The 17,897-nt window shown below is 32.4% G+C and overlaps 1 protein-coding gene across 1 annotated transcript in view; it reads left to right on the plus strand.

Annotated features, from left to right (window-relative positions):
• LOC145263591 (autophagy-related protein 9A-like) overlaps positions 1-17,897 on the plus strand; it is a 154,262-nt gene that overhangs the window by 90,025 nt on the left and 46,340 nt on the right. Inside the window, 3 exon segments of the mRNA XM_080120435.1 lie at positions 677-739; positions 5,543-5,617; positions 17,062-17,171. Of these exon segments, the coding sequence (XP_079976561.1) occupies positions 677-739; positions 5,543-5,617; positions 17,062-17,171 (248 nt within the window).

Consider the following 17,897-nt stretch of genomic DNA (forward strand, 5'->3'; position numbering starts at 1 on the left):
TTTTTATTTTTATTTTATATATATATATATATATATATATATATATATATATATATATATATATATATATATATACTTCAGAATAGTTTTTATTTAACAATCAGTTGTTATGGAAACGTGAGATTGTAGGTTTACAAAATATTACTGGCAGTAATATTCTATAAGTTATCCCATCTAAACAAGAACAATTCGATATGCAAGATAGAGCAAATAAATTAAATTGTTCAATGATTTTCAAAAAACTCTCATTGAAATGAAATGAAGTGGTTGAGTTTCATATCAAAGAATTTTTATTATTCTAAGTAAGACAAAGAATGCTTTAGAAAATTAATCTCCTTAACCTATAGGGTTTCGATGTCTAGGAGCAATCACATTACTAAATATATATATATATATATATATATATATATATATATATATATATATATATATATATATATATATATCAGAATCCATATACTTATATATATAAATTAAAATTATACTTTCTATCAAGAATGAAAATATGACTTGGTTAAACCAATGATATTTTTGTGGACTAATTTTCAAACTTTTCAGTTTTTTTGTTTTTTAAATAAATTATGTTGCTAATAGTAATGATTACCCCCTTTTGTTAGTCTTGAAAATCACTTTTTTCTTAAATGATAATCAACTCATTTTTTCGTTTTGTTTCCAGGTCTAACTATGCTCATTTGTACCTTCGACATTTTAATGAATTAGATCACGAATTCCAAGCCCGGTAAGTAATAAGTAATAATTACAAGGTGGAATGACAAAATTGTTGCCCTACAAGAGACAGCATGATTGCGTTTGATGAAAACCAGTTTTCTTTTTTTGTTGCAAACCATCTACTAGTTGACCACTTGGGTACAAATCCCAACAGCGATAGGAGCCTTATATCGTGTCTGAATGTGTCACAATATTCAATGCGCGAGATGCGCCGCTGTACAACTTATGCTCTCTTCCAATCCAAGTTATGACAACAGGACCATTGTCAGCATCCTCAAAATGAAAATCCGGACGGTTTAACACTTGAGGGCACAGCTCACTGCATCAGACAACCCATAGTTATGGTCTTTGGTGTGGTTTCAAGTGAGGGCTACATCATGCCACCTCACATCTTTGAAATCAGCTTGAAAGTCAACACCAAAATGTATCTGGATGTACTGAAGAGTGTGGAGATCCCCTGGTGCAATCAGGTGACTGCTGGCAGACCCTGGGTGTGGCAGTAGGACTGTGCTGGCCCACAAGTCCAAATAGACCCAGGTTTGGCTTCAGAAGTAGTGCTACAACTTTGTACCTTTCTCTCACTTGCCCTCCTCCTCCTCCTCTTCCTCTGACCGTAACTCCTTGAACTACTTCATTTGGTCATACATCAAGAACATCACCAACATGACCTCCTACAACATCAAAGGCAACCTGATTGCCACCATCCGCAAAGTATTCGTCGAGCTCCTGCCCGCGCTTGTGGAAAAGGCATGCTCCCAGTTCTGGACCCGTATTGAAGTGATGATTGAGGCTAAAGGCAGCTACATTGAATAGATGTTCATCCCCACAACTGTATTTGTACATTTGGGAAACTAAATGCACATATTTCATGAATTTAGCAGATGTGCTAACAGTTATATCTCATAGAATTAGTGAATCTCTCGATGGAGGCTTCCTTTCTAGAGCAATTGCTCTTGGCATATCAAAGGCCTTTGATAGGGTATGGCATAAAGGTCTACTCCATAAAATCTCCAGCTATGGTATAGCTCGAAATGTCTTTCAATTATTAAATCATTTCTCTCCTATAGGTTCATAAAGTAGTGGTTGATGGTCAGAAATCAGAAGTTCACAGTTTTAATGCTGGAGTCCCTCAGCGGTCCAACTATCTTCTTGATCTACATCAATGATCTTCCAAATCACATCCTCAGATCATTTGTAAACATTTATGCTGATGATACTACCATCCATGGCAACACTTAACGGCTTTCTTGGACTTGCTGTAAAGGATTCTTCTATGGATACAACAGTTTTGTCAGTGATCCATGGCTTTCCAGATCCTAGCATATCATGGAAAGACCTTGTCTCTTTAAAATTTTTCCATGTGGTTGTTCTTTTTTTGTATTTAATCTAAACTGTGGTTGTTGCGGCGTTCACCCTGGATCGCTTGACCTGGCTCCATCCAACAAATTCACCGCAACACTTATAACAGACAACTAGGTGCTGCGGTCAAAGGCGTTTTCTGCTACAAATGTAAGCCATTCATAGTTCCATCAGTGGAGCCCGTAGAGCCAGGTCTTGAGTAGGTCACCGCAGTGTTTTTTCTAGTCTGGTGGTGCTGCTGGGTCGCTGTCTTCACAAACGAGGTCATCTGGGTTTTGGCAAAGCGCATGGCTGAACCAGGAAAGGCATCTAGCAAGGAGGGATTGTTGAAGGGAGCGTATCTTCCAGTGTGCCCAGACCGTGTTGTTGGAGATAGTGTTCTCAGCGGACACATAGGATGCAGCGTAGGCAGTGATGGTTGAATACCTCCAGCTTGCGAGGTCACTTGCACGCACAGGCCAGGTTTCGCAGCCATAAAGCAGAATAGTGCGAACTGAGGCTTGGTGGATCTTGATCTTTGTTTTGAGCTTTATTTCTTTCCGAGCTAGAGACGCGATCGCAGTCGACAGAGGGTGAGACGAGCATTGCTGATGCGGTTGTGGATATCTTCTGGGACCAGAGCTGTGATTGCAGTTTCTTTACACAGAAACAGTAGATTGCAGTTCAGTCAAGCAAAAGACACAGCTTAGTTTTATATTCTGAAAAAAAAAAAAAAAATTTCTTGCTTTTCTAAAAGTTACTACAAATTTTGTTGGGAAGAATTATTCAATAAGTATACTTAAAACTAGATACAAAAACTTTGATATTTTTTACAGACTACTTCTATCACAAATGCCAATCTAATATATAAATGGCTATATGTTTGTCTGTCGGTCTATCTGTCTGTCTCCATATTTCAAACTCTATCTCCTCCGAAACTAAAAGTTGCAGAGTGGCGCTAGGAGCTTCAAATGATTGGATTTTTTATGGGCCGTTCTTTTATGGGTCTTTAGTCGGTCAAAATTGAAAAAGTTGTTAAACATTTTGTATATTCAGCTTAATTTATTTTTAATTTTTAATCACTTTATATGCGTGTCACATTGATAATGTCACCAGCTTTGAATGCTAGTTTTGCTTTCAGGTTCGATTCTAGCTGATGGCACCTAAATACTTTTTTTTTTTTTTTACTTTTGAATTCACGATTCTATAATAATATATACGAAATCTGTACAAACTAAAATATCATGTTTAAGTGTATTTTACGCCCGGACAAAGCCGGGCGGTCCCCTTGCTAGTAATGTTATAAATTTTTTTTTTACTGCACACAGACTTTCTGGAAACTCTGTAAAATGAAATGAAAACAACATTTTGGTAAATTTTTTCAATTGTTATGAGTGTTTTAAAATTGATGCAAAATTTACAAGGTGTTTCCATCATTTTGTCGAATCCCCATATATGTGTGTGTGTGCGCGTGTGTGTGTGCAATGATTGCCATGTCTACCACCAATAGCAATGGCCAAAGACTCTTTATCTGAAAGTACATCTTTTAAACTCCTCGGCCTAACGTTCACAGGAAACATGAGTTGGAACAATTACATTGAGAGCATTGCCAGGACCGCTATGAAAAGGGTAGGTTCTCTCTACCGTGTTAGAAAGCTACTAACGCCGAAAGTATCCTGTACCTCTATAAGGCCACCATTCGCCCATGCATGGAGTATTGTTGTCATATTTGGGCTGGTGCCTCTGCTACTAGTCTCTCGCTCCTGGACAAAGTCCAAAAGAGAGTCACCAACTTAATAGGTCCTGAACTGTCATCTAAACTTCAGTCTGTCTCATCGACGAAATATTGCATCCCTCTGCCTGTTCTACAAGTATTTTAACAGTGAATGTTCTGACAAACTACAAGCACTTGTACCCCTCGACGTAAATACCCCCGACAGACCCGACAAATCCCACGCTTTCACAGAGATCCCTAGATGTAAGAGAGCCTTCTACTCCAGTAGTTTCTTCCCCAGAACCGCTAGACTTTGGCACTCCCTTCCGGGACCTTGCTTCCCCAACTGTACTGAAATGCAGAAGTTCAAGTGTAACGTGAACTGACATCTTGCTGCCCAACATAGTACCCCTGTAGCTTATGTTCCTGATAGTAGCCCCTACATCAAAGTGGCGATGTGGGGTGAAAATGTTATTAAAAAAAAAAAGAAGATGAGTGCCATTCCCTCAGTCACTAAACGTCCATGTGCCCAAAGATGACTTCTCAGTCCTGCCAGCGACTTGCACACCCTCAAGCAGACATGACACTGAAGACGGTCATTGGTTTGGATGAAACCAACAGTAACAGAACCCGTATCATCGTGCACTTTCATGTGATTAATGAGACTCGCCTTGGGCAACAGAGCCCGGTCACATATTTCACAAACCCAAAAATGTCCATGATTGGGCGGCAAAGTTTTCCGTTTTCTACATGCTCTCTTGAGCTTTGCTCAGTCTATCTTGGCTGCTTCAAAGTGTTTTGCTTCCCTGTATATCAGTGACCTCCACTGCTTGCGATCATACGCTAGGGACTTCCAACTGTCAACAGGAATGTGAAAGCTCACCAGACTCTCCTTGATGCTATCACAAAAACATTTTTTGGGCTTGTGCTTGGGTCTTTTGCCAAGAAGGCGCTCACCATAAAACAACTGTACATATTCCTTGTTTCAAACAATAAATTCTTAACTTAAATATATGTGTATATATTTTGCTTTACAGAATTTAACTTTTTTTTTTATATACAAGGTGGTCACCACTTATCAAGGCCCGGAAGCCACTCAGGAATAAGGGTTATTGCGTGTACAGTACGTTAGTGTTGATTTGTATTTTGTGTACAGAAAGTTGTTAGATGAGACAAGTCATTGTTACCGTCGGTTTACGCTCTTATATTTCGGATTTTGCTTTTAATTGAGCACTCTGCCGGATTTCTTTTTCCAAAAAAACTAATCATATATATATATATATATATATATATATATATATATATATGAGTCAAAATTACAAAATGTTTGTTGAAGTGTAAGAGGCAGACTTCAAAGCTGTGTAAACCAAGAAGGAAAACAATTTGAACACTTGTGTTGATAAATAACATTTAACTTTCATTAATATAATTGTCTTATTACATATAGTTCTAAGTATATGTGATCTCTAAATAAATGTTTTTTACTTTTTTTACTGCCCACCTAATTTTGGTTCACCCTGTATATAAATGTAAAATTAATAAAAAAAAAAAATATATATATATATATATATATATATATATAACACATCACTCAATATTTCACAGGTTTGGTATATATATGATTTTTTTTTTCATGGCACAATCTCTATGTCAGACAAATGACGTATTAAAAACAGATTATTATCTGTTGGTTCCCCTGTATCTTTGAGTCTTGCAATTCGAATTAACAACATTGACATTTTCATTAATTTTTAATTTCAGGTTAAGTCGAGGATACCGACCAGCTGTTTTGTATATGAATATTTTTACGACGGCAAAGTTTGTTATTTGTGCAAAGTAAGTTTAATCTTTGACTTAAAACCTTATTTTCTTTATGTACTAATTAGATAAGATCATAGTTTAGAAGTCAATATACCCAGTTAATATATATATATATATATATATATACACACACACACACACATATATACACTTAGTTATGTAGATATATATATATATATACAAGTTAGAAAAGCATTTCATCCAAGACATGAAAATTGTTAAACAAAATGTTTTTACTATAGGCTTTAAAAATAAAGGTACAGGATTCAATTTGAAATTTATTTATCTTGTAGGTGCACTTTTAGAAATTTTACAAAGTAAGGTATAAAAATTTAATTTAAATTGAATCAAAAAATTACCTTGGATTTATTTTATGTAATGTACATTCTGTTGCATTTTTTAAAAAATATTATTGAAAATTTTATATCTATATCATTAATTGCTAGATGAAAGATAATTTTTTTTAAAGTGCACCAAAATGTACATTACATAAAATAAATCCAATTTTTGATCCAATTTAAATTAAATTTCAAATTGAATCTTGTACCTTTATTTTTAAAGCCTATAGTAAAAACATTTTGTTTAACAATTTCCATGCCTTGGATGAAATGCTTTTCTTACTTGTATCTTATCTTTTTTAAGATTATATTTTAAAACTGTCCTTCTCTCTATTTCAGTTTGTATTTCTCCTCACACCACAACTCATTTTTTGCAACCCCCTCTTTGTAATACAGGTCTGAATAATGAGAAAATCTGAATTTTTTTTAACAAAAACTTTAAAATAACTTTTTTAGATTAAATTTTTTTAAACTTCTTTCAGAATAGAAAATCTTTAAAATTTAATAAGGAACATATTTCATATAGGTTTCATTAACAGATATTCAGTACATAACGAGAAAAATAGAGATGAAAAATTTCAAAAGGATTGTATAACTGGTTACGGTCAATAGTAGTCCTCGCCAACTAAAGTCTTTGCTATTCTATTATTATCTAAAACATTTTGTGCTCTTTTGCGCTAGGACTAATACTTATGTATATATATATATATATATATATATATATATATATATATATATATATATATATATATACTAGCAGCACTACCCGGCATTGCCTGGGTGTGTAGAGATGGTGTAATAAAAATACTGAGGGTAGGGGGGAGAAGTGAACAGAAAGAATACAAAAAAAAATGTGGTAGAAGGCAGGCAAGCTTGAACTCGCAACATGAAGGAAGGAAAAAAAAAAGTGACATCTTAGTCAATGTCTCTATGGCGCGACCGGAAGTTGAGAACATCGAAATTAAGCAAAGTCAATCGAAAAGAAAAGATGACATGCAAAAAATGGTGATGCAAAAACTGACTCCTCCTTGTATAAAACTGCCGAGTTGAAGGTGAAGGAATGAATGTTTTTTACCAATTTTTCGATATTTGTCGTCCGAAGGATGGAGGTCGAAAACAATACCAGTTTGGTCAGGTTCCAACGTGTCTGTCGAAAGTTTTTGGCAGACATACAAACACACACACATACACACACATTTTACCTTTTATAGATAGTATATATATATATATATAGTAATATTTTTTGGAAAAAAAAATTCCAGCAGAGTGCTCTATTATCAGGAAAAAATTCCGAGAATAAGAGCGTATTATTTATATTTTTATGTACAGAATGTTTAGATGAGATAAGTCATCAGTACCGTCGGTTTCGCACCTGATAATAGGGGACCGTTTTAGATACTCATATCAAGTTCTCTTCAGCCGATAATCATCTGTTTTATAACCAGAATGGGAAACATACACATTCATTACAAGATCTCGTTCAAATCTCATTTTTTTTTAACAAGCTAAATTCAAATAATAAAATTTAAAATAATTTTCTGTTTAGTGTTTTGGACACTAAAGAAAACCAAGGGAAAAAGGAAAGAGAAATTGTATATATTTAAAATTTTTCTGTTATGTTATTTGGTAAAATGAAAAAAGTTTATATTGTACATATCCGTTATGGAATGAAGTTCTCCCAAAAAAAAAATTTCACTTAATTTCATCAATGGAAACAAGATTTTCATCTATAAATATAAAAGTGAAAATGTATGTATGTATTTATGTGTGTTCACTTTTTCTGTATGTCTACAAAAGGCTTTTTTCAGAGAAGCGGTTGCTCACCTAACAACTTTTTAAAACATTTTATATCACATATAAATTGTAATATCTCACAGTTAACAACGAAGCTCTCCTGTCTATTAAATTTGCTTGACTTTGGGAAGATAAATATTCAACATTTGTCGCTTGCCGCATGTGGGTTAGTCTTTTTCCTATAACATCTTGGGAAGTGTTCTCGCAGTAAATGAAATACTATCCCGCAGTCAAACTTGACCTCATTAACTCATTAAAACGGGCACCTGCCAAATCCAAGTAATTAAATAAATTCAAACGTGTTTCCGTTAGCATCTCGCGGTGGGGCAATGGTTAACGTTGCACGTTTTTTTTTTCACACTTTAATTTACAACTTTGCCTCAAGGGTTCGGGTTCGATCCTCATACTTACTTTTTTTTTTTTTAACCCCCGATTTTTTTAGGAATACAGTGAACAACATTTTTCCCACACTATAAAAAAAAATCCTAAGAAAAAAACACCATACAAATTGGAAAAAAAAATTTCACATTGGCGGAAATTGTCCATTGTTCCACACAAAAAGAACACTGAGTATTACAGTTCACAATTTCGACACTTACACATTCTAAATTCCATAACAAACATTTTTGCTTGACATGTTTCTTTTAAGCTGACAGGTCTTTTTCAACCACATTGTAGCTAAAATTCATGTGTTCTCTTTTATTTCTTTTTTTCTGTTTTTCACATTGTCTGTATTAATATTTTTTCTTCTATTTTTTGTGTTTGCAATTTTCATATTCAAAATCAACAATTCATTATTTGTATGTCTATTGATATATCTTTTTTTCCTGATTTCTTCTATTTATTTTTTCTAACACAGTAACGTTCTTTTTTCCTTTTTTTTTAACGTACCGTTCTTCCATTATTTTTGCTTATTAATTTTGCATTTAAATCTATCTATATATAATTTTAATGTGTCTATTTTTTCTTCAGAACCATTCCTTTTTTTTTTTTTTTCCCTGTTGTCTATTTTTTTTCACCATGGTAACCTCCAGGTTCGATTTTTTTTTTTTTTTCCACACCTGAATGGGTGCACTGGCATGAACACCAAAATGGGGTTTGTTATATTGTTGGTATCATAAAAGGGGTACCGTTGTATGATCGTCTAAATGTTGCTGTCTATTTGTGATATATTCATATCTAATTGTTCATATGCAGTTGTGTGTGTGTGTGTGTGTGTGTGGTACATGTATTTTGGACATACGTAAACTTTATGCATCGTTGATCTTGTCCACCTGGAATTCATCTTGTTCTTGGAGGGGAGACTGGAAACCTGTTTTGGACGAATATTCATTCACTCCAAGACGATGATTGGTTTTATATAGTTTTTATTCACCTTCCAGGTTTCGATCGCAGAAGAATGGAAAGTGAATGTCTTTGCTTGCGTGGTTACTTCAAGGTCTTATTTTCACACACGTCAGCTCCCCCCTCTCAGTAAAGGGGAAGGACAACCTGTTAAGCCGTCCGCTCTTCTTTACGTCCAAACCCAAAATCACTGATTCCAGCTAACCTGATCACGTGACTCACACGCAGATCCGATCAGCTGACCCTCACTTCCGGTAAAATGTGTCTACAATATGATTTACCATATTTCTTTCTTATGTTCGACCTATTTCCCAACAGTATTCCGACGGAGATAAAAAAGGAACAAACCAAGTTATGTGTTTATCAACGTTTTATCTTTATTTCGAGACTTCCTCTGGATAAATGAAATTAAGAAAACAAAACACCGATACAAATATTTGAAAATATATTTTTGATGTAATGAAATGTATGACTCTGTTCCATTTCAGAAACGGAAAAAGTCGTTGGAAATTTGAAAAAGGGTGAGGGGGATAAGGGCATAGCGTTTTGAAAGAGAATAAGATCTTTTTATAACGTTATATAGCCGTTAATATAGTTTAATATTCTTTTTAGAACAAAGATGTCCGTTATAATTCAAATATGTATGGAAATCTAGAATGAAATGAGTGTATTTTTGATATGTAATTTATTGACTGATTATATGTATTTATTAATATAGGAGGTGTTTTTTATGGTGTGATAGTTAATCTATTCAAATTAAAATATCATATTTAAGCATATTTTACGACCTGGCAACGCCAGGCATCTTTGCTATTGGATACATGAAATAAGAAAAAGAAGAAGAACGCTGTCAGATACGTAAAGCACCTTCGTGTGAAAATTCATTTGATTATCAATACATCAAAGACACGCTAATATTAAACCTGACAAAGAACACTGCCAAATACATAAAGGACATTTTGTGTGAAATTTCATAAAAATTGGTCTAGCCATTGAGGAGTCGATAAAAATTCTCTGTCTCACATACAAAGTTCCTTTTATATAATAGATGATATATATATATGAGAGAGAGAGAGAGAGAGATAAAAAAAAAAAGAAAAAAAAACAAGTTATGTGTTCATCAATGTTTTGTTTCTTTGGCAAGCTGGTCTAATGGTTATCATACTTGACTCACTGTCTTTTGGTTTTGGTTTCAATCTCAGCTCGAGTATTTGTTTTACTTACAAGAAGTGAACTGTTTAGAAAAAACATAATACTTGCATGCACATGTCTCAGTTTCTTTTAAAATATAATATTTATAGGTATTTTGTGACTGGGCATCGTCGGGCAGCCTATTAGTGTACATATATATAACGCACCCCTGCTATATCAAAGAGCCTATTGTTAATTTTAGGTGTGGAACCTTTCTGCTTCTGTGGTAATAAAACTTCTCACATGAACTGGTGATGTTCGTAAGATGTTAACTTTGGTCCAAATCGCCTGTTCTTTCATCGGATTATTTCGATTATCAATACTTATCGAAGAGATTCCGATGCATAACCTATCTAAGAACACTGCCAGACACATAAAGTACTTTTGTGTGAAATTTCATCAAAATCGGCCTAGCCGTTATGGAGTCTATAAAAACTATCTCTCTCTCATACACAAAGTTCCTTTTATATAATAGACTAGCGGAGGTGGAGGGGGTTGCCTGGGTGTTTCGAGGTGTGTGTGTTCGGGTGGGGGTGGGGGGTGTTAATCAAAACATAAGAATAAGCGAAGTAAATATTAACGTAAGGCAAATGAACGATGTTAAATGTAAAAATGGGAAAAACAAAAAAAGAAAACGCGAAACAGAAAAACGAACGTTAAAACTTTGTTAAAAAATCTGAAAAATAAAAACAAAAAAAAACGTGGAAAATGGCTTAAATAACCCTGTTTCAATATTAAAATTTAAAAAATCGAAAAAAAAAAAGAAGAAATCTCACACCACGATTCGAACCCAAAACCTTTAGATAATGAGGCTGCCCTCTAAGCAACTGAGCTAACACGACGTTGACAAAATTGTGTCAGTTTTTCAAATATTTAAAGTAAATCATGTTCTGACGTCGTATGACGCATGCAAAGAAGCGAACTTGTCATGAGAGGACGGTTTTTGCTGACCCCTCCCTGTAGAAAACTGATGATTTTAGGGTGAAGAAATTAATGTTTTTCGCCAATTTTTCGATATTTGTCGGGCGAAGGTTGGAACTTTAAAATGATACCGATCTCGTGAAAATCCGTGACCCGTATCGAAAGTTTTTGCGAGACATACAAACACACACACACACACACACACACACACATGCATACATACAAACAAACATACATACACACTTTTTCGCTTTTATATATATATAGATGATATATATATATATATATGAGAGAGAGTGGATGAATAAAATTAAGAAAACAAAACACCAATGCAAATATTTGAAAATGAAATATATTTTTCATGTAATAAAATGTATGACTTTATTCCATTTCAGAAACGAAAAAAGTCGTTGGAAATTCAAAAAAAAAAAAAAAAAAAAGGTGTGGACATAGCATTGTGAAGGAGAGTAAGATCTGTTTTTTATAATGTCATATAGCCATTAATATATTTAAAAAGATATGCAATTCATATTCTTTTTGGAACAAATATGCCCAACTGAAATGAAATGGGTGTATTTTTGCTATGTAATTTATTTACTGAGATTATATTCATTAATCAATATAGGTGATTTCTGTGGTGTGAGACAGTTAGGTCTAAAATTAAATTATGTTCTTTTAATAGAAGTTTATTTATTAATGACGATACATTATAGAAACCTCCATGTTGCTTAATTGTGCTTGAATTTGCAATAAGTGCTGATTCAAGAAGTTTCTATCACGGTTTATTTGAAATAAATTTAACTATTTTTGCTTGTTTGAAGTCAAAAGTATGATTATGCTGCAATGAATGAGAGAATAATGCATTCAGAGAATTGCTATTTCTTATATTTCATTTATGTTCATTGAGCCTTTTCTCTAATCCACATTGGGTTTCACCAACATATATATGATAACAATTTTGACAAGGAACAGTGCATTGGAAAGAATTGACGAAGAATTCCCTACAGTATTTGAATCGAGTCAAATTTGTTGTTCTATCTTTTCTGATTTAGCTTCAATCGTTTCGTTTCGACACGTGTTCTCCCAACATTCTGTCTTCCCCTCCCTGGTGGTTCCTTTGCTTTCCTCTTTTATGCCCGTTCAACAAACTACTTCGCCCCTAATTTGCATATCTCACACGTAAATTTGCATGACCGTCATACATATAAATGCGACGACAGCATTTTAACTTTTTTTTTTTCTTAGAGGAAAAAACACGAAACGCGTGCTATTCAGGTAAATTACGTTTTTTCCCACATCCCCCCATGATCTCATGATTATAAACAGGGCAGTGAGGTAGTATCCGTCTCTATCGAGTTCCTCGTTGAAGAGGAATAACGTGGGCCTGACTTTCATGTATACGCTCGTCTGTGGGTGGGCTTTCAGTAGATACCTCATTAGCTGGGAGGTTGCTAACATCAGAATCATTCTCAAGTGGATCTGAATTAAAATAGATTAGCCGCTCACTGTCCTCAGAATCACTGACCTCAGAATCACTTTCGTTACTTGACAAGTGCGTCCGGGTTACTGGTCGAAGGTCTGTAACGTGCCTAGGCATCCCATCTACTTTCACAGACTGCAGGCTTATCATTTCAGTAAACCGACCAGTGTTATATTTTGTTGTGCACCTGCCACGTGAATTTTTAACCCAAACGATGTCTCCTTTTTCATATTTCCCTTTAGTCACTTCTGGTTTGGGCAGTGAGTTAGCTTCGATACTCTTTATTCGTACATGGTATCTATGTAGTACGTCCCCTGGTGCAGTAGAGATGATGAAACGTCATCCTTTGGGGTGACGTTGTGCCAGTAGACCACTTCCAGTATTGAACAATTCTTTCTGGCTGCGATCATCTTAATGATTCTATGGCTTCGCTCTTATAATACAATTTCCACTTGGTGAGTACCCACATCGAAATCGCAGATGTATGTCCCAATTTTTTGCAATGATTGGAACTCCTTACTGGTGAAAGCAGTAGCGTTGTCGGTCAGTATTTCCGTTGGTTGGCATAGATCAAGGAAAATACTCTCCAACTGTCGAATTACAATGGTTGCATCTGTCCAATGCAGTAGCCGCCAGATTGCAAATCTAGAGTGGCCACAGTCGATGATAGTTAAAAAAAATTCTCACCATTGTGGTGGGTTACGTCCATTACCAGTCTGTCCCAGTTGTTCTTTAAACCAATTTTTCCTTTTTTCCAGCGCACAGGTGCCGGATCTATTGATTGTCATGTTTCGCATGCTTTCATGACAGATTTTGCAGTCTCTTTGGACACTTGCAGGTCCACCATCCTAGCAAAATATAGAGTTCGTTTTACTCCTGGATGTCCACTTTGATGATGGATATCAGCCAGCTGGTTCCCATCCATTTGTCTCACTGCTGCGCAACTCCCAAGCACCGCCTCTCTTCCTTCTTTGAGTTGATCCATCCACCTGCGTGGCACTCTGGTGAGACTATCTGTGTGATTCTGATAGGACTTCACAAGTTTTATATCGACGGACAATTCATATTCTTTTGCCAATGATTTCAAAGTTTTAAACCATCTCTCAAACAGACATCTTCTTTTACCTACACACACAAATAGTACAATAATTTGCAACACACTAAGCTAATTATGAATTCAAATCATACAAACCACATTACAAACTAAAAAAAAACATTAAAAATAACAAAACATCTCCAAAATAAACCAGTTTTATATCACGTTGTTAGCAGATTGTTTATTACTTGTTGTTTTTTTTTTTACCATATCTTTTATACTAGATGTTAAGAAATGATGTTTACCAAACTTTATATTTTAGCCATCACTTTTACCAAAGGTTATATAATGATTATGTCTTTTACAGGAGTTTATATAATATTTTACCATTTTACCATTTATGCACTTGCTTTAACCAAAATTTATATAATGACCATTGATTTTACCAAAATTTATATAATCACCATTGTTTTTACCAAAATTTATATAATAACCATTGTTTTTATCAAAATTTATATAATGACCATTGCTTTTACTAAACTTTATATAATAACGATTGCTTTTACTAAAATTTATATAATGACCATTGCTTTTACCAAAATTTATATAATGACCATTGCTTTTACCAAAATTAATATAACAATTGCTTTTACCAAAATTAATATAATGACCATTGCTTTTACCAAAATTTATATAATGACCATTGCTTTTACTAAAATTTATAATAATCATTGCTTTTGCCAAAATTTATATAATGACCATTGCTTTTACCAAAATTTATATAATGACCATTGCTTTTACCAAAATTAATATAATGACCATTGCTTTTACTAAAATTTATATAATGACCATTGCTTTTACTGAAATGTTTATAATGACCATTGATTTTAGCAAAATTTATATAATGATCATTGTTTTACCAAAATTTATATAATGACCTTTGCTGTTACCAAATTTTATATAATGACCATTGCTTTTACTAAAATTTATATAATAACCATTGCTTTTACCAAAATTAATATAACAATAGCTTTTACCAAAATATATATAATAACCATTACTTTACCAAAATTTATATAACAATTGCTATAACCAAAAGTTATATAATGACCATTGCTTTTACCAAAATTAATATAACAATTACTTTTACCAAAATTTCTATAATAACCATTGCTTTTACCAAAATTTATATAATGACCATTGCTTTTATCAAAATTTATATAATAACCATTGCTTTTACCAAAATTTATATAATAACCATTGCTTTTACCAAAATTAATATAACAATTGCTTTTACCAAAATTAATATAATGACCATTGCATTTACCAAAATTTATATAATGACCATTGCTTTTACCAAAATTAATATAATGATGATTGCTTTTACCAAAATTTATATAATTACCATTGCTTTTACCAAAATTTATATAATAACCATTGCTTTTATCAAAATTTATACAATAACCTTTGCTTTTACCAAAATTTATAATAACCATTGTTTTGACCAACATCTATATAATAACCATTTTTTTTATCAAACTTTACATCTTTAAAAATCTGTGGTTACTTTGCTTTCCTCTTTTGTGCCCGTTCAACAAATTCCCTCGCCTCTAATTTTCATATCTCACACATAAATTTGCATGACCGTCATACATATAAATGCGACGTCGGCATTTTAACCCTTTTTTTTTTTTTCTTAGAGGAAAAAAAAAAAGAAAATCGTGGTAGTCAGGTAAGATACGGTTTTCCCCACAAATTCAGATTACCTCACAAATAGTTTAGAAACTTTATAATATCCTTCATATTTTATATAAAATACTAAGAAAAAAAGCCACATAAATATTTTCAAGAATAATATACACCAGACATTTCTCTCTCAAGCAGAATCTTCTTTTACCTACACACACAAATAGTACAATAATTTGCAAATCACTAAGCTAACTATGAATTTCAATCATACAAACCACATTACAAACTAAAAAAATCATAAAGAATAACAAAACATCTCCAAAACAAACCAGTTTTATATCACGTTGTTAGCAGATTGTTTATGACTTGTTGTTTTTTTTTACCATATCTTTTATACTAGATGTTAAGAAATGACGTTTACCAAACTTTATATTTTAACCATAACTTTTACCATAGGTTATATAATGATTATGTCTTTTACAGGAGTTTATATAATATTTTACCATTGTACCATTTATGCACTTGCTTTAACCAAAATTTATATAATGACCATTCTTTTTACCAAAATTTATATAATCACCAGTTTTTACCAAAATTTATATAATAACCATTGTTTTTACCAAAATTTATATAATGACCATTGTTTTTACCAAAATTTATATAATCACCATTGTTTTTACCAAAATTTACATAATGACCATTGCTTTTACCAAAATTTATATAATGATCATTGCATTTATTAAAATTTATAATATCCATTGCTTTTACCAAAATTAATATAATGACCCTTGCTTTTACAAAAATTTATATAATGACCATTGATTTTTCCAAAATTTATATAATAACCATTGCTTTTACCAAAATTTATATAATGACCATTGCTTTTACCAAAATTTCTATAACCATTGCTTTTACTAAAATTTATATAACCATTGCTTTTACCAAAATTTATATAATAATCATTGCATTTACCAAAATTTATAATATCCATTGCTTTTACCAAAATTTATAATATCCATTGCTTTTACCAAAATTTATATAATGACCATTTCTTTTACCAAAATTTATATAATGACCATTTCTTTTACCAAAATTTATATAATGACCATTGCTTTTATCAAAATTTATATAATAACCATTGCTTTTACCAAATTTTATATAATAACCATTGCTTTTACCAACATCTATATAATAACCATTGCTTTTACCAAAATTAATATAATGACCACTGCTTTTACCAAAATTAATATAATGACCACTGCTTTTACCAAAATTTCTATAATAACCATTCCTTTTACCAAAATTTCTATAATAATCATTGCTTTTACCAAAATTTATGTAATAACCATCATTGCTTTTACCAAAAATCATATAACAATTGCTTTTACCAAAATCTATATAATAACCATTGTTTTGACCAAAATCTATATAATAACCATTTTTTATCAAACTTTATATAATTACTAATCTTTTTTTCAGTGTTTGTATAATGACAATTCATGATGACGATTGCTTTTACCTAACTGTATATATTGGATATTTTTGATCAAACTTTATATAATGACCATTGTTTTTACCAGAGTTTATATAATAACCATTGAATTTACATGCATTCTTCATACTGAAACTACATTCCTATTCATAAAATAATCTCTTTCATTTAAAGGTATGGTCAGCTTGTGTGTGGAGCCTTTTTTTCCATTCTGCTTTTATTAACTATTATCGATTCTGATGTCTTTGATGTTGAATATGTCTTTGGTCTCCTGACTATACTTGGTAAGTAAATTATTGCCACTTGTGTGTTTTAGGTTTAGAAAAAAGCATTTTTTATGTTCATTTTAATAAATTTTTAAATTGTCTTCCTTTATTTCGAGTAGAATTCTTCAAAGATAATTGTTGATGCTCGTAAAGCTCTAGTCGATAGATCGAATTTTTAAATTTGTTATTTTAAGCAAAGTTAATGTTAATGTTGTCATATCGAAAAAAGTAATAATCCAAAAATTATGATAATTCATCGAGTAGGACAACTGTTATTCTGGTTTTTGTAAAAATAAGTTTATCGCTATCGAGAAAACGTGACGGAATCCATTAAGAATAGTAGAAGCTGGCGGAAAAAGAGATAGGCCAAGTTAGTTTGGGCGGAAAGGGAGATAAGCCAAGTCCATTTAGGCCGAAAGCAAGATAAGGCAGTTTAGCCCCCATCCCGTCTCCCATAAAAAACAAAAAACACTAAATTATTTAAATCAAATAAATTTTATTTACAAAAATATTAAATATCTTTATCAAGAATATATATATTTTGGTTTTTAACAAAAAAAGTAATTTAATTAAATAACATAAAAAGTAATTTCAATTCTGATTTTATGAATTTGTATCAAAAATGTATTTTTTATTAAAAAAATCAAAAAACAATATATGTACATGTGCGTGAATAAAATTTGAATATTTTCCAAAACAAACAAAAAAAAAAAAAAAAACAATATATGTACATGTGCGTGAATA

The sequence above is a fragment of the Euprymna scolopes genome, chromosome 39 (genome assembly GCF_053919585.1).
Source record: "Euprymna scolopes isolate OS-2025 chromosome 39, ASM5391958v1, whole genome shotgun sequence".
NCBI classification, from domain to species: Eukaryota; Metazoa; Mollusca; class Cephalopoda; order Sepiida; family Sepiolidae; genus Euprymna; species Euprymna scolopes.